Source organism: Pipra filicauda, unplaced genomic scaffold (genome assembly GCF_003945595.2).
Source record: "Pipra filicauda isolate LSUMZ 115617 unplaced genomic scaffold, ASM394559v2 scaffold77_size3566232_pilon, whole genome shotgun sequence".
Classification (NCBI taxonomy): Eukaryota; Metazoa; Chordata; class Aves; order Passeriformes; family Pipridae; genus Pipra; species Pipra filicauda.
In genome coordinates, this window is record NW_024104953.1 from 927,749 (window position 1) to 945,206 (window position 17,458).

At 41.1% G+C, this 17,458-nt stretch overlaps 1 protein-coding gene across 2 annotated transcripts in view; it reads left to right on the top strand.

The window, feature by feature from the left end:
* Nucleotides 1-17,458, top strand: part of PLCB1 (phospholipase C beta 1) — a 334,613-nt gene that overhangs the window by 232,165 nt on the left and 84,990 nt on the right. For both annotated transcript variants that reach the window (XM_039389844.1, XM_039389845.1), the window contains exons 11-14: nucleotides 4,569-4,726; nucleotides 7,916-7,998; nucleotides 13,214-13,298; nucleotides 13,777-13,954. In XM_039389844.1, the coding sequence (XP_039245778.1) occupies nucleotides 4,569-4,726; nucleotides 7,916-7,998; nucleotides 13,214-13,298; nucleotides 13,777-13,954 (504 nt within the window). The remainder of the gene's footprint in view (nucleotides 1-4,568; nucleotides 4,727-7,915; nucleotides 7,999-13,213; nucleotides 13,299-13,776; nucleotides 13,955-17,458) is intronic.

Below are 17,458 nucleotides of genomic sequence, written 5' to 3' on the forward strand. Positions count from 1 at the left end.
TGTTATTGACTGACTGGCTTTAACCGACCAAGTTCTTCTGAATGCCAGTATGCCAAAACATAAACAAACCCCTGCAGTGGTGAGGCCCAGTTTAAACAGACCTCGGGGGAGTTATTTTCTTCTGGTTTATGTTTGTTATAACACTTTGTACGGCACCTCCTCGTGCCTTCATAAAGTGAATGAACTGTCATTGTTTCCATTAGGTGCCATTTTTCAAAGGTTTATATCTTGGCTCTAAAATGTGTTTTGTGCTAGAACTCGTCACATAAGTATTTTCTTTGACAGCTATTTCTTTTCCCTGAATTAAAAGAAGCGAAAATCACTGTGGCCCCTTTTTAAGTTATGATTCCAATATGCAGAAATTTATGCTCCTTGGAAGAGTGCAGACGTGGCCAAAGCAAAAGCAATTTTTAACTGTGATATTTTGCAGGCCTCTTACCTCCAGTGTGGACTTTGTGTTCTGTCAGTGAGGATTAGGACCCACATAAGCCAAATGCTGCGGCTTTATACAGATTTTCTGGGAGACAACAGTAAAGCTGTTTTACAAATGTGAGAAGCACAGGCCCACGGGGAGGTTTAAAGACAGTGCAGTTTAAAGTTGATCTGAAGAGATGAAATACTGCTCTCTCCTCCACCAGCATGAATTTATAGCCATACCACAGATGTTTGTCAGGGTTGGTCAGGACAGAGGTGTGATCCAAAGGTCTAGAGGCTCAGAAGCCAAAAAACAAAGAATTAAGGATGGGAATTCCTGATTAGTCCAACCTATTCTAGATTTTTTTAACTACACTGCGAGTGACCTCACATGTTTAATTATTTACCTTGACACTTGCTAAATTTGCTTTGACTTGTATGTGAAAGTCTGCAAATCATCTCAGATTGCATCTGCGGGTTTCTCTGCCTGCATTTCTAAGTAACTTCAGAAGCTACATTTGGAAATACAGTCTTCAGTCTTTTAATTTATCATACTATTCCTGGCATAGTAAACTGAGGGGAGTAAATCAGAGTAAACTCGGGGAACAGTGCAAAAGAAGTTTGAAGCTCTTCCCAGTTCTTTCTTAGAGTGTCCATTTTCACATTTACGGGCCCAAAACACAAGCCCTTCCCTTTTAGTGGATTCATTATGTTCAATAGATGTGTGGCAGCTGGCCAACAATGGGATTAATGATTTAGTATTTACTTGATATTTATCCATTTATTACAAAACCCGACAGCCTCAGATTTTGCTGTGAGGCTAGACGAGGGTACAGCCATCACATTCCCATTTGCTCTCTTCCAACAGGAAAGTAAAATTGAGAAAATGAATGGTGGCAGACTGTTCTTTTTCCCAAGCAGAGTTTTGAAGGATCTGCTCAAGTGCTCGTGGCTTTGGAAGGGGGAAGCACCTTTGCCCTCACCGAAGCCGTGAAATAGCAACTAGTCATGTAATAATTATTAGGACAATTAGAAAACCATTCAGTCTGGCAATACTTTATGATTATTGTGCTTAATACCTTCCCATTTATCTCTCCCTTTGTTAGGTTTTTTTTAACCCAGAAAAAGCATGCACAAAGAAGCAACATTATAACATAAAAAGAAACATGTGCACACTCTGAATATATTTTTAATTACGCTGATCATTTTCCTAGCCCTTAGTAGAAACCCTTGGCAGTACATCAAGTCCTGATTATTTATTTAGGAGTGTTACTGCTTTCTTTTTCTTAGGGAAATGTAATTTTCAAGAACAAAGGTAAAAATCTGTGAAGTAAGAAGTGATTTATAGTGAACCTGGGCTAACTTAAAGAAATGTCATCTTCTGCAAACTTTTTTTTGCTGTCTCTCATCTTTTTTCTCACTGGTATCATATTTATATCTTTATTCCTATTAACCCTTAAAGTGCAACTCTGCTTTTTTCTGGTGGCTCACCAGCCTCAGCTCAGGTCACTGCTGCTGTCACAAGCCTTTAATGCATATTTTGGATAAAAGAAAAAAATAATATCAGCAGTAGGTGGTCGAGCTATCCATTGAGCACAGGTAGCCAATGTGGGACTATCCTATTCACCTTCAGCATCTGCTTCCCTGCTTACAGTGCAGTACTTTCAGTTGATTTTAGGAAAATGTCCCACGAGGGGCATGTTCTCTTCTTTATTGCTGCTGTGACCTCTCCTCTGCCATCCTCCAGCTTTTCTGTTCTCAGCACTTCCTCAGTCCTGACTGTTGCTGCTTGTTATCTACATTCAGCACTTGCTTGAAACCTTCTTCACCTCCAAAGCCTCCAAAACAGTGTCTTTGCAGTTTCCAAGCTGGAAAGCACCACGTGGAAGGGAAGGAAAGCTGGGTGATGCCTGCTCTGAGCATGCCATACCACCAGCAGCAGTTTTTGGCTGGCTGTTGAGCTCAGAAAGGTCTGACAAGACCCAAGGCTCTGTTCCCTTCCAGCCCCACCACATCATTCCTGATGGGAGACTGAGATCCATAGAGCCAGCAGCACGGGAAGTGCTCCCTGAGTAGGTCCTGTCCTCAGCTTGGATCAATCAACACTGGCTCATTTTGCACAGTGTCCCGTCAGGTATCATTTGAGAGATTATATTTTTCAGAAAAGTGAGTTTTTGTCAAAACCCATTTCTCCTTAGCCCATACAGGGTGCTGGGATGCAAATGGGATGGTATTACTGTAGATGCTGCTTGTATTATAGCAGGGAATGCAGAATGCTTTCCATTTCCAGTATTAAAAAATTAATCTGTACTCAGGCCATTAAAAATATCCTGGAAGCGTTCCCTCTAGTGTCTGTGTGATCATATTGTAGAATGCAAAAGGGATATTTTGGAATAAATGCAAATAGAGACTCACACAACAGAAATTTCTAAATAATATATGCAAAAAAATATTTGAGGGGACATTCCTCATATTCTGTATTTCAGAAAAACCAGCTATTCAGACTATGAAAATATGTGCTGGCGTTTTGCACTCTGTCTGGGAGTCTTTCTGAAGACTGTATGGTTTGGAGGTTGGATACCCTCTTATCCTTTGTGGGAATCCTTCCAAAATGCCTAAGCCTTATTAAGAAGGTAGTGTGGAAAAGTGTCAGATGGCAAGTGATGCATGTCATGATTTAGTTAAGCACTTTTGAAGGTTGAGAAACTTGAAGTCCAAAACACTGAGCAGTGATAACGACCGGGGGTCTCTCAGGAAGTAGAGTTTGTTAATCATAGAATAGTTGGTTAATCCAAGTTCAAAATGTTATGAGGGGAAAAAAGGACAACATTGGAACAGTTTTCTGAGTGAATGTAGCTCAGTGGATCCATATTTTCAGAGCTTTCCAGCAGTGGCCAATTTCTTCTGTTACTAACAGGTGTTTCCCGTTGGTTCCGGCAGGAGCTGGGAGTCCTTGTGGATTTGAACAGGAGCAATGTTAATACCTCGTGGAGTATTTATGAGTGCTGCTGCTCCTGCATCAGACAGAAACAGGAAACAAGGGTTTTTGAATAGAAGGGGGTTTGTTACAGTTTTTAGTAGAAGGTAAAAACAGAGCAAAAGCAGACAATGCCATTTTGTGAAGCAAATCCCAAATGTGTATTTCCCAGCAGAAAACCGAAACGCAGAATCTTAGAGACAATAAAATGAGCATTAGAGTAATCTGCATTATATTATGTGCCAGTCTAGATGAAGTATTTATATGTCCCCCATCAGCAAAGAATCTTTATGTAAATTAACTGCATCCTTAAAAAGAAAGTGAATTCCCTTCAAGAAATCCAGGAAGATCTTCTCAGGAAGTCTGTTAGAAAGCAGGAATCTGCATCCATTTTCTTCACATCTAAAAGAAGCACTTAGCCATTCTTCCATTACCTCTCTGCTGCAAGAAATTTGTATCCACGTGACTGGAATCAAACCTGTTGCAGCAGTTGAAGCCACCCTGGCTGGATACCCTTCCCTGAATCCAACTAGACTTCTGTGGTGGTTTGGGTTGGGGTTTCTTTTTGTGTGGGTTTTTTTAAATAGGTGAGTTTTAAAAAGGTGAGTTTTCCTTGTTTAGACTTACATGATGGCATTGCTGGAAGCTGTCAGTTCCATTAAATGTCTCCCTACATAATGCAGTATAACATCAGGAAATTTAACTGACCACCTCAGTGCAGTGGTTAGTGAATTAAATATTGATTTGAGACCTCACAATGGTACCATTAGTGACTGCAGGAGGTTTGTTTCATCTTGTACTGAACTGTATTGCGTGTTGTGAGAAAATGTCATCTTCGTGTCCTGAGTCGCATCTGAATTTCTTGTCCAGCTGAGCCTTTTTAATTATTATCATTTTATTTCGTGTGTTTGATGCTGTCTGTCAGAAGTTTTTGAGCTGAATTCAGCTGGGTTATTTCTCCTCATTCGTATCTGACTGAGGGTAGAATCCCAACCACGACACTGACTCAGCCAAAGTTATTTCCACTGCACTCTTACTCTTTTCCCGTGCCTTCGAGTGTTATTCTTCTCAGCCCAGGATAAAAGCTGCTGTTAACTCTAATTATTGTTAGGCTGTTCGTATTTACTCCCGAGGCCCCGAATGACTTCCCTCTTTTCCTGTTCTTGCTCTGTCCCAGCTGGACAGCTGGCTGGCAACTCCTCGGTGGAGATGTATCGGCAAGTGCTGCTGTCGGGCTGCCGCTGTGTGGAGCTGGACTGCTGGAAGGGGAGGACGGCGGAGGAGGAGCCTGTCATCACACACGGGTTCACTATGACAACTGAAATATCCTTCAAGGTAGGGCAGGACAGCACAGCACGCTGCTGCTCTTCGGGGGCTTTAGCCAGGGTGGGTTCTTCCGTGTAAAACAATGTTGCTGCAAAGGGGTGGGGATGTGAGGGCAAAAAGGTGTTTTAAGAGGAGATTTCAGAGCATGGGCAGAACCGTTGGAAGAGTTGTAGTATTTGGAGCTTGCACAGGCAGAGGTTCCTGGTGATGGTGGCATTCGGAGGGAAGGGGATGATATGGTGTGGACTGCGCTCCTGTGCACGTCCCTGCAGGGAATCTCACAGGGAGAGAGACAGGGCAGACCTCAGCCAGGGCTGAAGGACCAGGCAGTGCCACCACAACGGGGTTTGCACAGTGTCCTTTGCGAAGGACTGGTTTGGGTTACAGCTCCACAGCACACAGCAGGGAGCAAATGAAGGCCAGAAGGGTTTGAACAGCAAAACCCAGTGTATCAGTTCACTCTTTTCCTCTTCTTTGCCTGGTGAGTGGGAGTGGGAGACAAAAGTGCTGAACTGAGGCAGGAAATAGCAGCTATCATGAAAATCTCTACAACTTGCAAGCCTCTAAATCCCTGTGAGCAGAGAACGTGCTGCTTGTGCCCAGATGAGCAGGTTCCATCCACAGGGTTCAGACACTCAGTATTATGTTCACAATTTAAAAATATTAATAACAATGTGTGCAATGTTATCCTCATCCCTGATACTTGGGATCAGATCCAAAGCACTGGAGGTTGAAGAAGAAAAATTAGTATCTTTGGAGATTGTGAGGGGATATTTGTGCCATTCAAACCCAGACATGTCATCTGTATTACTGAATTTCATCTTCCATTTCCTTTTTCTGTAATAGAAGGCAGATACTGTACCCTTAGCAGTAACCTTAAAACGTTATCTTGTTGTTCTTAAACATGTTATTGAATCCAAGGTGTTAGAGGAGCCACCATGGAGGTGTTTTCCTGTAGCATTAAGATTGGGAGTCAGCCCAGCTTATAATGATATAGCAGGGTATCATTTCTGAAGTGTGAAGAAATAATTCTTCTTCGTCTGAGACACTTAACTCACCGTGGAAATGCGTTTCTCGACTTAGCCGTGTGCAGGAATATGTGGGAAAATGTCCATTACTGACTTTGGTTACGTGACAGGGATTAAGTGTGGCTTCTGTACTGGCCACAGCTTTGAGGTGTCTCCCACACTTGAAGCGGGAGTTGTTGGGGTGGGTTTTTTTGTCTTCTAGTGCCATCCTTTAGGAGAAAAAAAGCAAACAACACCGCCACACAGACACAGCACCAAATTCCACCTGCATCAGAACGCTCCTTTTCTTCCAACTTGTTTTCTCTAATTCTTCACTGATTGAGTTAATCACAGGAAAATGTGGAACAGCCTTCTCGCACGTTTGTTATTAACTTTCTAGTTGTGTTTATGTGCAGCCAATTATGTTTATAGGCGTAGGGTTTGATTGCTGGAAGTCCTTTAATTAAGGAAGATAGCTCTCAACTGCTTTGGTCATGAGCAGGAATTTAAAATCAAGTTAATCTGATTCTTGAAAGGATCATTAGCGGGAAGGAGGATTATCCCTGGATATTTAGATGTTGAACCCTGGGCATTGTGTTTGCAGGAGAGACAGTGGAAGGTGTTTTAAACCTCCTCAGGAATATTTCATCTGTCACTTCAGAGCCCGTGTTTTTTCTCCGTGTGGAAAAAAGTAAAAATACCTCAACTGCTGATCTCTTTTCAACACTCCAAGTGTTCTGCTTGGCTGGGAAGGAGCAAAATGGCAGTGAAATAACATGTCAGAAGTGTTTGAATCAGTTCAGAGTGATCACTGGGTCTTGAATGCCGAGTCACTTGTCAGCTCACGCTCTTGGTGTGACCACGGCACACAGTGGCTCTCTTCAGTCTGCCAGTTTGCACTGCCTCACGTGGACTTCCTCAAGGAATCTCTGAGTGTTCTTTACCTTGGAGATCTGTTTTAGGTGGGTCATTCTGCAGCTGGAGTCAGGTGTGGGACCTGCCATGTTGTTCCTCTGACCTTGGAGCATTTGCCTTGACACCTGAATGCAGTGCAAGCTGGAATCACCAGCACACACCTTTCTCCACCGAACCGATATCTGAGCTTTTCATCCCCAGATCTCATCAGTGTGATCCTCATTTTACCCTTCTAGCTTACTTTCCCCACTCATGCAGGACTTCATCCCCTTTTGCAGCTGGGAAGGCAGTTGAAAATAAATGTAGCAGAAGAATGTGCCAGAAGCTCAGCTTTTGTTTGAGGAAGTGGATTTCTTGGTGTTACGCTTCTCAATGGAGCCTTTAAAAGTGCAGAGAAAGAATAAAAGGAATCCCCAGAGAAAGCTTGTTTAAAATAAATAAATCTTTTAGGTTTTAGTCATCCTTATGGGTTCTTATAAACACCAGAGTGTGAGGCTCTTAGAAACTCCAGAGTTTGACAGCAATGCATATGGAAAGTCTTTGGTGTTTTATGTTCTTTTGAAAAAAGATTTGTGTTCCAAGGGGGAAGCATTTCATAATTTGTAACAGTGAGTGCATTACTATGTTGTGCACCCACTAAAATTAGTGTTAGCAAATGATTTTTTTACTGGATTTCCATTTTCCATCAGAGCTGAAAGGAAACTTTATGGAAGTTTCAGTTCCTGAGTCCTCTGTTTGATGATTACTACACAGCCAACTGTTTGAACTGAGTAATGTTTTCTTTTTTTTTTTTTTCCTTTCTTTTGCCTTGAAGGGATTTCTGTCATCAAAAAAAGAAGGAACTAAAATTTGTGAGTCAGAGTAGCTGAGGATTTTATGGAGACGTGCTTGTGCTGATGTTTGGGAGATATGCCTTTGTCAGAGCGTGTTTATTATTATGCAGAACAGTACATGAAAGTCGTGGCTCCAGGCACTGAACAACTCCACACAGAGACTGAGCTTTGCATTTGAACTATTGATTTTGGCAGGCATAAGCCATTCCTTGAGAAATGTGGTGCTGGAGACCCATCAGACATTTTTGAGATTTGATTACAGTTCAGGTTGGCAAATCTGGTTGTGGCAAAAGCGCATCCAGAGCTTTCTGGAATGGTTAGAACCAAAGGTCTGATCCCAGGGAATGACTTCAGACCCTGTTGGGTCTTTTCTGCCTTCAAGGACTAAACCACTGTTTCCTTAGAGGCATAAATTTGTAACTGTCTTTGTTTTGATTCTTCAGGAAGTGATAGAAGCTATTGCTGAATGTGCGTTTAAGACGTCGCCCTTTCCAATCCTCCTTTCCTTTGAAAATCATGTGGATTCGTAAGTAATTGCCACATTTTCTTGGATGGTGTTTCGTTTTTTGTAAGGTCTAGGCATGGAATTATGGATCCCTTGGTCACAACTTCATTATAGGACACGAACAGCAGCTCTTACCCAAAAATAAACTTGTATCAGCCCGAGTAACTGAGATGATCAGGACGAATTGGACGTGTTCTTAAAAACCTGCCTGTATTAGAACCTTTTATATGAGAGAGTTTGAATCCTTGGGAGATGTATTTTGTTAACTTTACAGTCTCGGTGTGTCCTACTGGGATGTAGCAATGCTTCCAAGAAAACAATGCAGTATTTCACCTGTTGGTGACCCTGTTCTGCGCTAGAAGCATAATCTGAGCAGAGAATTTATTCTGTTTCTCATGGATTAGAAGCAGAGGCCAGAACCATGGACTTCTAGGATTGCAAAATAGGTGATGTAGATGGCCAGGAACTGTTTGTTTCTGCCAAAAAATAACAGTTTGCGTAAGTTTTTTGTTCATTTTCTTTGCTTTAGTTACAAAGAAAGGACAATTTTTCTTTGTAAGAAGAGAAAAAATAAACTTCAGGCTTTGTCCCAGTGCTCTATATTACAGTTCTGATTTTTCTTTTTTTTTTTTTTTAAGTCTGACGTTGGTTTTGAATGCAGAGACCACAAGGTTCAAAGTGGGGTGACACTGACACATAACATGTGCCTTAACTTGAATTGCCTCTTCCCTTCTGGTTTGTTTTTTTGTTTGTTTGTGTTTTTTGTTCTTGTTTTTGTTTTGTTTTGGTTTTTTTGTTGTTGTTGTTGTTGCTGTGAAAATATTTTCAACACTTCTGGGGCCAGCTTGGACTGAGGAACTCTTTCTTTTTTTCTTTTCATGTGAAGTAAAAAGTAATCCCGGGGGCAGCTATGAATGATTTAGGACAAATCAGAAAAGATGTTGGCACTTTTGTTTCTTGCAGAGGAAAAGGCTGAGGGCTAACTGCTTCTCCATTGTTTTAGGAAGAACATTCTTCAATGTTTTGTATTCATTCCTCTGGATTTGTTAAAATATACATTCATTGTGTTACTGTAAGGCAGAGAAGAAGCAGCATCTAAATTATTTGAACCAGAAGGGTTACATTTTTCTTCCTTTAAAGTCATTATGACTTAAATCTTCAGCTATTCCAGGGTGATCTGGGCTATTTTAGGAAAGTAAAGAAGTGAAAGAAATTTATAAAATAAACTCCTGTCAGATGTAAGCCATGTACAAAAGTGGCTTCAAAACTGTAAGATGAAGCACTGTCCAAATGAAAGGTGGTGTGATACTGCAGGAACGTGGCAAAGAGGGAACAGAGTTACTGCTGCTTTACTCTGATCTTTGCAGTTTGCCCAAAAGAAACCATTGGACCTTTCTCTCCAGGAATCTCCAGTGGTGGAATAATGAATTATCCTTAGGTGTATTCTTTCATGTCCTTTTCCATGCCTTGCTATAGCACAGGTTTTTAGCAAAGCGAGTTTGCAAAACCAGTACCAAATATTTTCTCCTTCTGAGGCTTTATTGGTGTTTATTATTTTGTGCTGCAGTAAATCATCAGATTCCCATGTGTACGTTTGCTGGTTTTGCTTGGGCTGAAAGCGATTTCTGGTTATTTTACTGTCTGCTGCAATTATCCCCTCATCCCTTCACTAATTGCTAGAGAAATCTGCAGTCAGTCATGCCACTCACAGAAACCTTCACCTAATTTCATGGAATGCTCCTTTTGTCTTTCCATTTTTTTTGAATGTTGTTTTACTCCTAGATCTCAAAGGTGGATTTTGCCCTAAATGTTAACAAAAAGTGCTGATGGTTTTATAGAATCAATGTCCAAAAAAATAAAAAACAATCCCGTTTCATCAGTTCCTGCTTCTGGGTGACCAGGTGTTTTTTTTTTTTCTGATTTTCAAGGTACAACAGTCATTTTGTGAATAAGCAGTGAAATTCTGGTCCCCTAGATATTTTGGCTTTGGCTTAAACAAAAATATGGTTATTAGCACATTGTGTAAATCACCTCATTTGTGTTTTCCCAGAAGGGCTCCTTTCTGACATCTTTTCAGCCCTGTGAAGAATTTTTATTTTCTTTACTATAACTCCTCTCTTAGTATGTTCTTTCTTGCCTGTTTTTACACAATGAAGGTTATAGAAAAAGAGGCAAGCACACAACTTTTAGACTACATAAAACATTATGTATGCCATTGTTTATACTGAAGCCAGAACATGCACGCTGAAAAAAAGACAGCACTAAGAAAAGCTGTGGTTCTGTCAAAAAATAGAAGGGTGCCCTGAAAATGTTGAAAAGACCTCGAGGAGACCTTGAGGTTTGAAATTGGGCTTGCAAGAAGATAAGCAATCTGCAAAATCTGAAAGCAGACACTCTATAATTAGAAAGGCACTGATGACATAGCAAAAAGGTTAAGTGATCCTTGAGCAGTATCCATATAAGATTGCTTCCAAGATTAAATTTAATTACAGTTATTCATAGTGCTGGTTTCTTGCTGCAATTGTTATTTCAAATATTAACAGGATTTTTTATCACTTCTTCATCCTACACTTGGAATTATTTTAGACTCTTCTGGGAAGCATCTGTGCCTCTTTCTTGGGCAGAGGAAGTATTTCTGCAGAAGTGATAAAATCGGAATGTTGGGAGCAGTGGTTGTGCAGTTGTGCCAAAAAAGCTCTGTGATTGACCTTCATAACAGGCATAGTATAAACACAGTAAAACAAAGAGCAATACAATGATGGCAGTGAAAACATTCCTTAATCTTCTTTATATTTCCATATCTCCAGGTATCGTGTTCCCACTTTTATCTCCCCTTGCCCTGGCACGTTTTGAGGGGCATATATAAGTAGTCTGTGTGCTACCTGCCCATGTCTGCACAGCAAAAACCATAAAGCAGATAAAGTCAACCCTTTTCAGACAATCAGTTTTCATTACAATACTTGAATGCTGAGAGAATTTCCAGTAAAATAGATGTGGACCAAGATATACTCGGGGGTTTTTATTTCCTAACACAACTGGGGGAACATGTGGATGTAGAAAAGTTGGTGTTTCATCTGTTCCTCTGGTTCATAGCTTTGAAAGAAGGGAAAATAAAAAGTAACTGGTATTCCAACTTTTTAAAATACTTTAATATGTAATCTGCTATGACTAATGAACTGTCTTGCAGCAATACATACATAGATTTATATATTAGAGGGAACACCAAAAATAACTACCACACAGTTGGTACTCCTAAATACTTCTGATTCCCTCTTAGGAGCTTATAAAAATATCTGTGCATATAGTCCAGTTCACAAAGACAAGTGACTTTGTAGTGTCGAGATTTTCCTCCTTTGGCCTTATTTACTACCACGAGGCTTTTATATAGCGTTAAAACCCATTCGTTTTTCCCATAATTTCCCTTCTTTCTGCCTCTGGGGTGCAGTGACATTGGAATTTATACACTGAACCAGCGTAATGTTGCATTTCATTTTTCTCGTTCGCAAAAATGAAGGTTCTCGCTGTGCCTTCTTTGAGGTAAACATGTAATTAAACACAGGAGAGCAGAAGGATTTGTTCTAGCTGTGGTGATAGCTGGAAATTCATTGGATTTAACTTGTGCCTTTTTTTTTGGATTCTTGTGGAAAGGGCTTTTTTTGGAGCTGTGCCCATTTAAAAATGATGATGTCACATGTAATTACTGCGTTTGCAATAAATGTGCTCAGATGATTCCAGGAGATGTGCTTTGAACTCTCTGGGTTCTAAGAGCCAATTCAAAATGCACGCTGGTGGAGAAGACTGGAATAAGATTCCCTATAAGGACCCATGGATTTCTGGCACATACCCGCTGCTTGCTGGAGCGAGGTGCCTTTATTTCCCCTGGGAGCTGGTGGCTGGAAGTAGCCAACAGAATCCAACAGAATGTCTTCTCCTGACCTGTTCTTCCCATCACCTTCTCCTCTGTGGGTTCTTAGTTCCCCTGCCTTGCTTGTCTTCATCTCTATTTTCCATCCTGCCCTGGGAGAGCTGCAGTGCCCAGTTGGTAACTAATGACCAGCCAGGGCTGCAGTGCTGGTTGAACTCCTGGTTTGCAAGAGAAAAATGAGCACTTTTATTGTTTTTTTCCCCCCTATATACCCAGCTCTATTTTGTCTTAAAAAAAAAGAGCTCCATGGTAACACAACAGCTTACGCCATTCCTGGATCTTCCATGATATGCAGATCATAATTAGCTGTGGCTGAGGAAGTTGTATTGAGTGATATAATCCCATCCTTTAATTCAGACTTCCCAGCAGAGCATCAAAAAAGGGACCCTTGCGAGATACCTAAGCTCAGACGTTACAGATTTTAAACAGGCACGTGTAACAAAAATACACAGTGTCTAGAATTAGAAAGTGACTGAAGCACTGAGCTGCATTTTAAGATGATTTGAGTAACATTTCTGAGCCACGTAACCTGTCTTCAGTCCTAAAGCTTCCAGCGCTGATATGCAGGAATTATTTCATCCTTTGGTTGCATTTTGGGAAAATTCATTACAGGTAGAGTTTGCCGAGGTGCAATTTATTTCTAGAGGGTGGCATGAAAACTGCTGAAGTAATTTACTGTGGTAAAAATTGACACTCTTATCTGATTTTAGACAAAATTTTGAAAAGGGAATTTGACCCCATACCCAAACAAGCTTTTGGGGGAAGCCCAGCCCAAATAAGTCTTCTGCCCCTTCTTCTGTGTGGCTGTGCTTTATAGAGACACAAAGGTCTCTGAGAGAGGGGAATGGTTCCCTTGGCTTGGGAGATTTGGGACACCTGCACTGGAGGCTGTTTTCTGGGTAACTGGTTTGGGTTTTATGCCTTAGGTCGGGTATGACCAAAAGGACAAAATCCAAATGGGGTTGTGGGGTGTTTGTGTGAGAAGAATGCCAGGCATGTGTATAAAGTAAGGGAAGGGGGAAAATATTTAAGCTTTGAATAAAAACATTGCCTGAAAGAGGCAAATTCATGTAATGGTTATTTCACTGTTATTCAGTTGACTAGTGCCTTTACCTCATGTGTGATCCTTTTGATAAACTCTATCAGAGGAATCAAGATAATTGAATGATATATTTAGGTCTTTCTAAAAAATTCACAGCAATTGCATCGGGAAATTATATCTAGTTTAGGGCTATTAAGTATTCCATTACTGCTGCTTTCACTCTGTAGCATTAGTAGAACTCATTTCTTTCTTTCTTTTCTTCCCCTCAGCCCTAAACAGCAGGCAAAAATGGCAGAGTACTGCAGATTAATATTTGGAGATGCACTGCTTATGGATCCACTGGAGAAATACCCGGTAATGTGGCTTGGGATTTGTCAGATCACAAATGTCTGAGTGAATTTTTATTGAGGTGTTTCAGCCCTGTCTCATTCTTCACATAGAGCCTCTCAAAACAGAGTCTAAAGGAGGGGGTTAAACAGCGTGAGCTGTTGGTGACTTAAGTGTCGTTTTTTATGCAGAGGTTGTCCTGATGTAGTGAATTCTAATCTCCTAAATGCAAATGATCCTCATTTTATAATGTGGGCCTTCATATTTGAACTAATACTTATTTGGGTTATTACTGTAGACATTTCATAAAGCATTTTCCTTCTTAAGTGCCCTCAGTAGCCCTGTTTCATTTAATGTTGCCGTTACGTCTTGTGCAAAATCCATCTCATTTTAACGGGGCTCACAGAGGTTACAAAACCATCCCGTGCCATGTGGGCCCTAAGACGTTGTCATAAGCTTGTTTTTTTTATTATGACAAATCTCTCTTCTTTTTTTTTTCTGCAAGCTTGAAGCTGGGGTTCCCCTTCCAAGCCCCATGGATTTAATGTACAAAATTCTGGTGAAGAATAAAAAGAAATCGCATAAGTCAGCAGATGGAAGTGCAAAAAAGAAGCTGTCAGAGCAGGCTTCCAACACATGCAGTGATACATCCAGTATGTTTGAACCTTCCTCCCCCGGAGCAGGTATGAATTGACTACAAATACATTTCTCTCTAAAACATAAATGCTTAATTTCAGCTGTAACTCAGCCCATTTACAGCAAGGTACAGATGCACGAGCGTGGGCCTTGCTCAGTAGGAAACAACACTAAGTGTCTTTGAGCCAGGAGTGTAATCTTTGAAGGCTCAGGGCTGAGCAACCCCCATGGAATGACCCAAAGCTCAGTGATGTGTGCTAACATTTGTCTGCACTGCTTATTAAGCAGAGTGAGCTGCCAACTCCTCCACCCTTGGCTGCCTTCTCTGGGTGCCCGAGCCCAACATCAAATACAAATGTTTTCTTGTTCCTGTTGCCTCTGAGCTGTGCCTGCCATTTGGTGCCCTTTCACGCTGAACCCCTTGCCCAGCAGAGCTGCTCTGGTTTCCTGCAGTGTCTCGAGATTTAGGGTAACTGGATGAGATCCCTGTTCCTCAGACACCAGGGCTCAGCCTGCAGTTGTCCTGCATTAGTCACATCACAGACCTCTATGCAAAGATGTTCTTCTGTTCCAGAGATGGAAACAGGCAAAAATAATACGGCAAATAAACATTTGTTACCCATGAGCTGCCATCAGGGAATGTAGCCAGTGGAAGCACAGTGTATTATGTTTATCTTGTTCCTCTTATTAGCAGAATTTTTAAAATCAGAAATGAAATATAAAGGTTGCTGTAATGCATATATATTCTGGTAATGCCTATGGGGGTCTTCAGAGCTCCATTGTGAGTGTTGGTGTACAGAAATGAGTAAGAGATGGTCTGTGTCCTGGAGAGCTTAAATACAAACTAGAAAGACAAAGAGAGGTGCAGAGAAAAAAGGTAAAATGTGAGGGTTTGCTCCTAACCACCGCAGCAGATTAGCAACTAGCAAGACAAGCAACAAAATCTCTCTATCCTGATTCCCCATACTGGAATTTCTTCTCCTGTCAAGACTGAAATTCTGGATTCTTAAAGGCATAGGCATTTATGCCTCAGCAGTAGATTACTTATAGAGCACATCAAAAGCTCTTCTGCAATATAAGTTCATTACCATTTGCCATTACAAAACTTTTTTCCATTGTTTGTAATTTTTTTTCTAAACTCTGATTAATTGAGCTGAAAATTTTCCTGCTGGCAGTTTGCCTCAAGCTGAATTAAAAAGAAAGAAATCCTGCTTCATTTGTGGATAACATTGTTTATCCTATTAGAAGCAAAAAAAGAGTTTTCAACTGTTGTTTTTAAGAAACTATGAAAAGGGCCTGGATTTCAAAGGAAGATTCATCCTGGTGTCAGGGATGATTTCATACTATTTTCTTGATTTGCTTTAGACAAATCCCAAGCAGCAGGAAAATAAACGTCTGTTCCAAATGATTTTCCACCATTTGAAATCGGCTCTGGGTTCCTAACTCTACATTTTTGTTACCAGCACATGGTGGGAACCGGTGGCAAAGTACGTGTCTTCTGCTTTCTCAGGGCCTGGTTTTGCATAGAGGGCAACAGCTTTGTCTTTCAGGAGCCTCTCTGGGAGCTTTTCTAGGAAAAGACCTGGGCTGGGAATGTAGATGTTGATGCTGCTGCAAGGCAGGAGGGTCAGTCTCATAACAGGGTGTGTAATTTTACAAATTAACTGTGAATATTAGGTCTGTATTACCTCTGTAACAGCTTCTGATTATGCAGAGGAACACTTACAAATTAGAAAATGCTGGAACTGAGACTGCAAAATTGATGTGGTCACTTGGCTCAGCCGTGACTGCCAGAATGCATTGCTTGTAATGCTGGTGTCAGCCCCTGTTTCTCCTTGAGGACTTGTGCCTCTTTTGGAGAATGCAGTTAGTCAGTATTTTCCCTCTCTCTGGATCAATACTTGATCCCAGATACTGCATCCTCAGTGAATCTCTGTGGGGGTATCCAGGCTGAGCATGAGCTCTTGCCAGGCAGCAGTGAATTTATCTGGACAGTACCTGTGGGAAGTGAAAGAAAATTAAGTCAATCTTACCTAAGGACAGACGAACCTGACAAAGCTCAGGAACAGTTTAAGGATGACTGACAAGGAACACCCAGGATCTCATTTTTCAAGAGTACTTTGAATTTTTAAGTATTCAGAGCACAGCTCTGGAGGTTTCAGCTACAGCTCAGAGCTATGAGGATGTAAATGTGCTTGTGTAAATCAGGTGCCAGTTTGCTGTCTGGGAACGTTTAAGAAAAAAAAAAAAATCACCATTTTATGAGACCCATGTGGCAAGACCCAGCAAGAAGCAGAGCTCAGCAGTCATCAAGACACCCTTCTTCTCACTGTCTCATTCCTTTGTGCATCTCCACATCAGCAACAGGTGATGCTGGAGCACTTGTGCTCCTCTGTACCCAACACCAACGTCTGTAATGCAACTACAGACTCACTAAAGGAAGCCTGATTCTTAACATGAAGTGTTTCACTGCTCCAACCTTAATATAATCTTTACATTTGGCAAGTTGGGCACGTTATTCAGATAGCTCTGTTGGGCTGTATAGCTCCTGTCAGAGCTGCTGCTGATCTCCAGGAGGAAGTTGTGCTGATTTAGTCTTCTCGAGATTCTAAATGAGTTTTTTCACAGCAGTGCAAAGACCGTGGAGGTTCTTACTTCAGCTGTTACAGTAAGTGTCTTACACTGCTTGAGGTCAGATTGAAACCCAAATAAACCAGGCTTTTGATATGTTTATAAGACACACCATATGAAAGTGATATAGTAGCAATAATTAAAGAATTCCGAAACGAGCTTTGTGGAATGCCTTGCAGGATGCTCATGAACCTGCTGTAAAAAGTAACTTCAGTAGGGCATATCTGTCAGTGGAAAAAACTTCTCCTAAAAGTGCAGCAACGCTGACAAAGCAGAAAATGAAGTAGATTGTAGTTTTGGCAACAAGCAGCTTAGACCTGGCTGGTTTTGCACAATGAGCAGAAGTAAATAAGGAAGATTTTCCAAGTTCTGTTCCAGTGCAGAAAGAGCAGTGGCAGTTCTGCAGGGTCATACATTTCACCAAAAGGAGGCCCATACTGAAAGTAGCTAAAACTTGCTAATTGAACACTATTTAAATTTCCAAGCAGATTGTTAGTTTCTCACTGATAGGATGATGTTTTTTGTCAGACTAGTGGGTGCTGCAAGGGAAGAATCACAGGAAGACAGAGAGAGGGGGTAGAATTGGCTCCATGATTTCCTGATGCTTAAATAGAAAACTGGATAAAAGGGTTTAGGCTGGGTGTATGTAAATGCATTAGTACAGTGCTGCTGCTTGCCAGCTGAGGCCATGGCCCATTGTTACAAAGCAAAATAACCATTAGCAAACTGAATAAAATTTACTTTTCTCCTTTTTAAAAATCAGCAAGTGCTGACATACAGTGGAAAACAACCCCAAAGGTGATTCCCTCTGAGGTACTGGTGGCTGCCTAAATGTTACAGAGCTAACAAGCTGCACCAGCAAGTACCACATTCGTAATCCATGCTGGCTGTTACTTTGAAGGGGTCTGAGAAAGCAGATT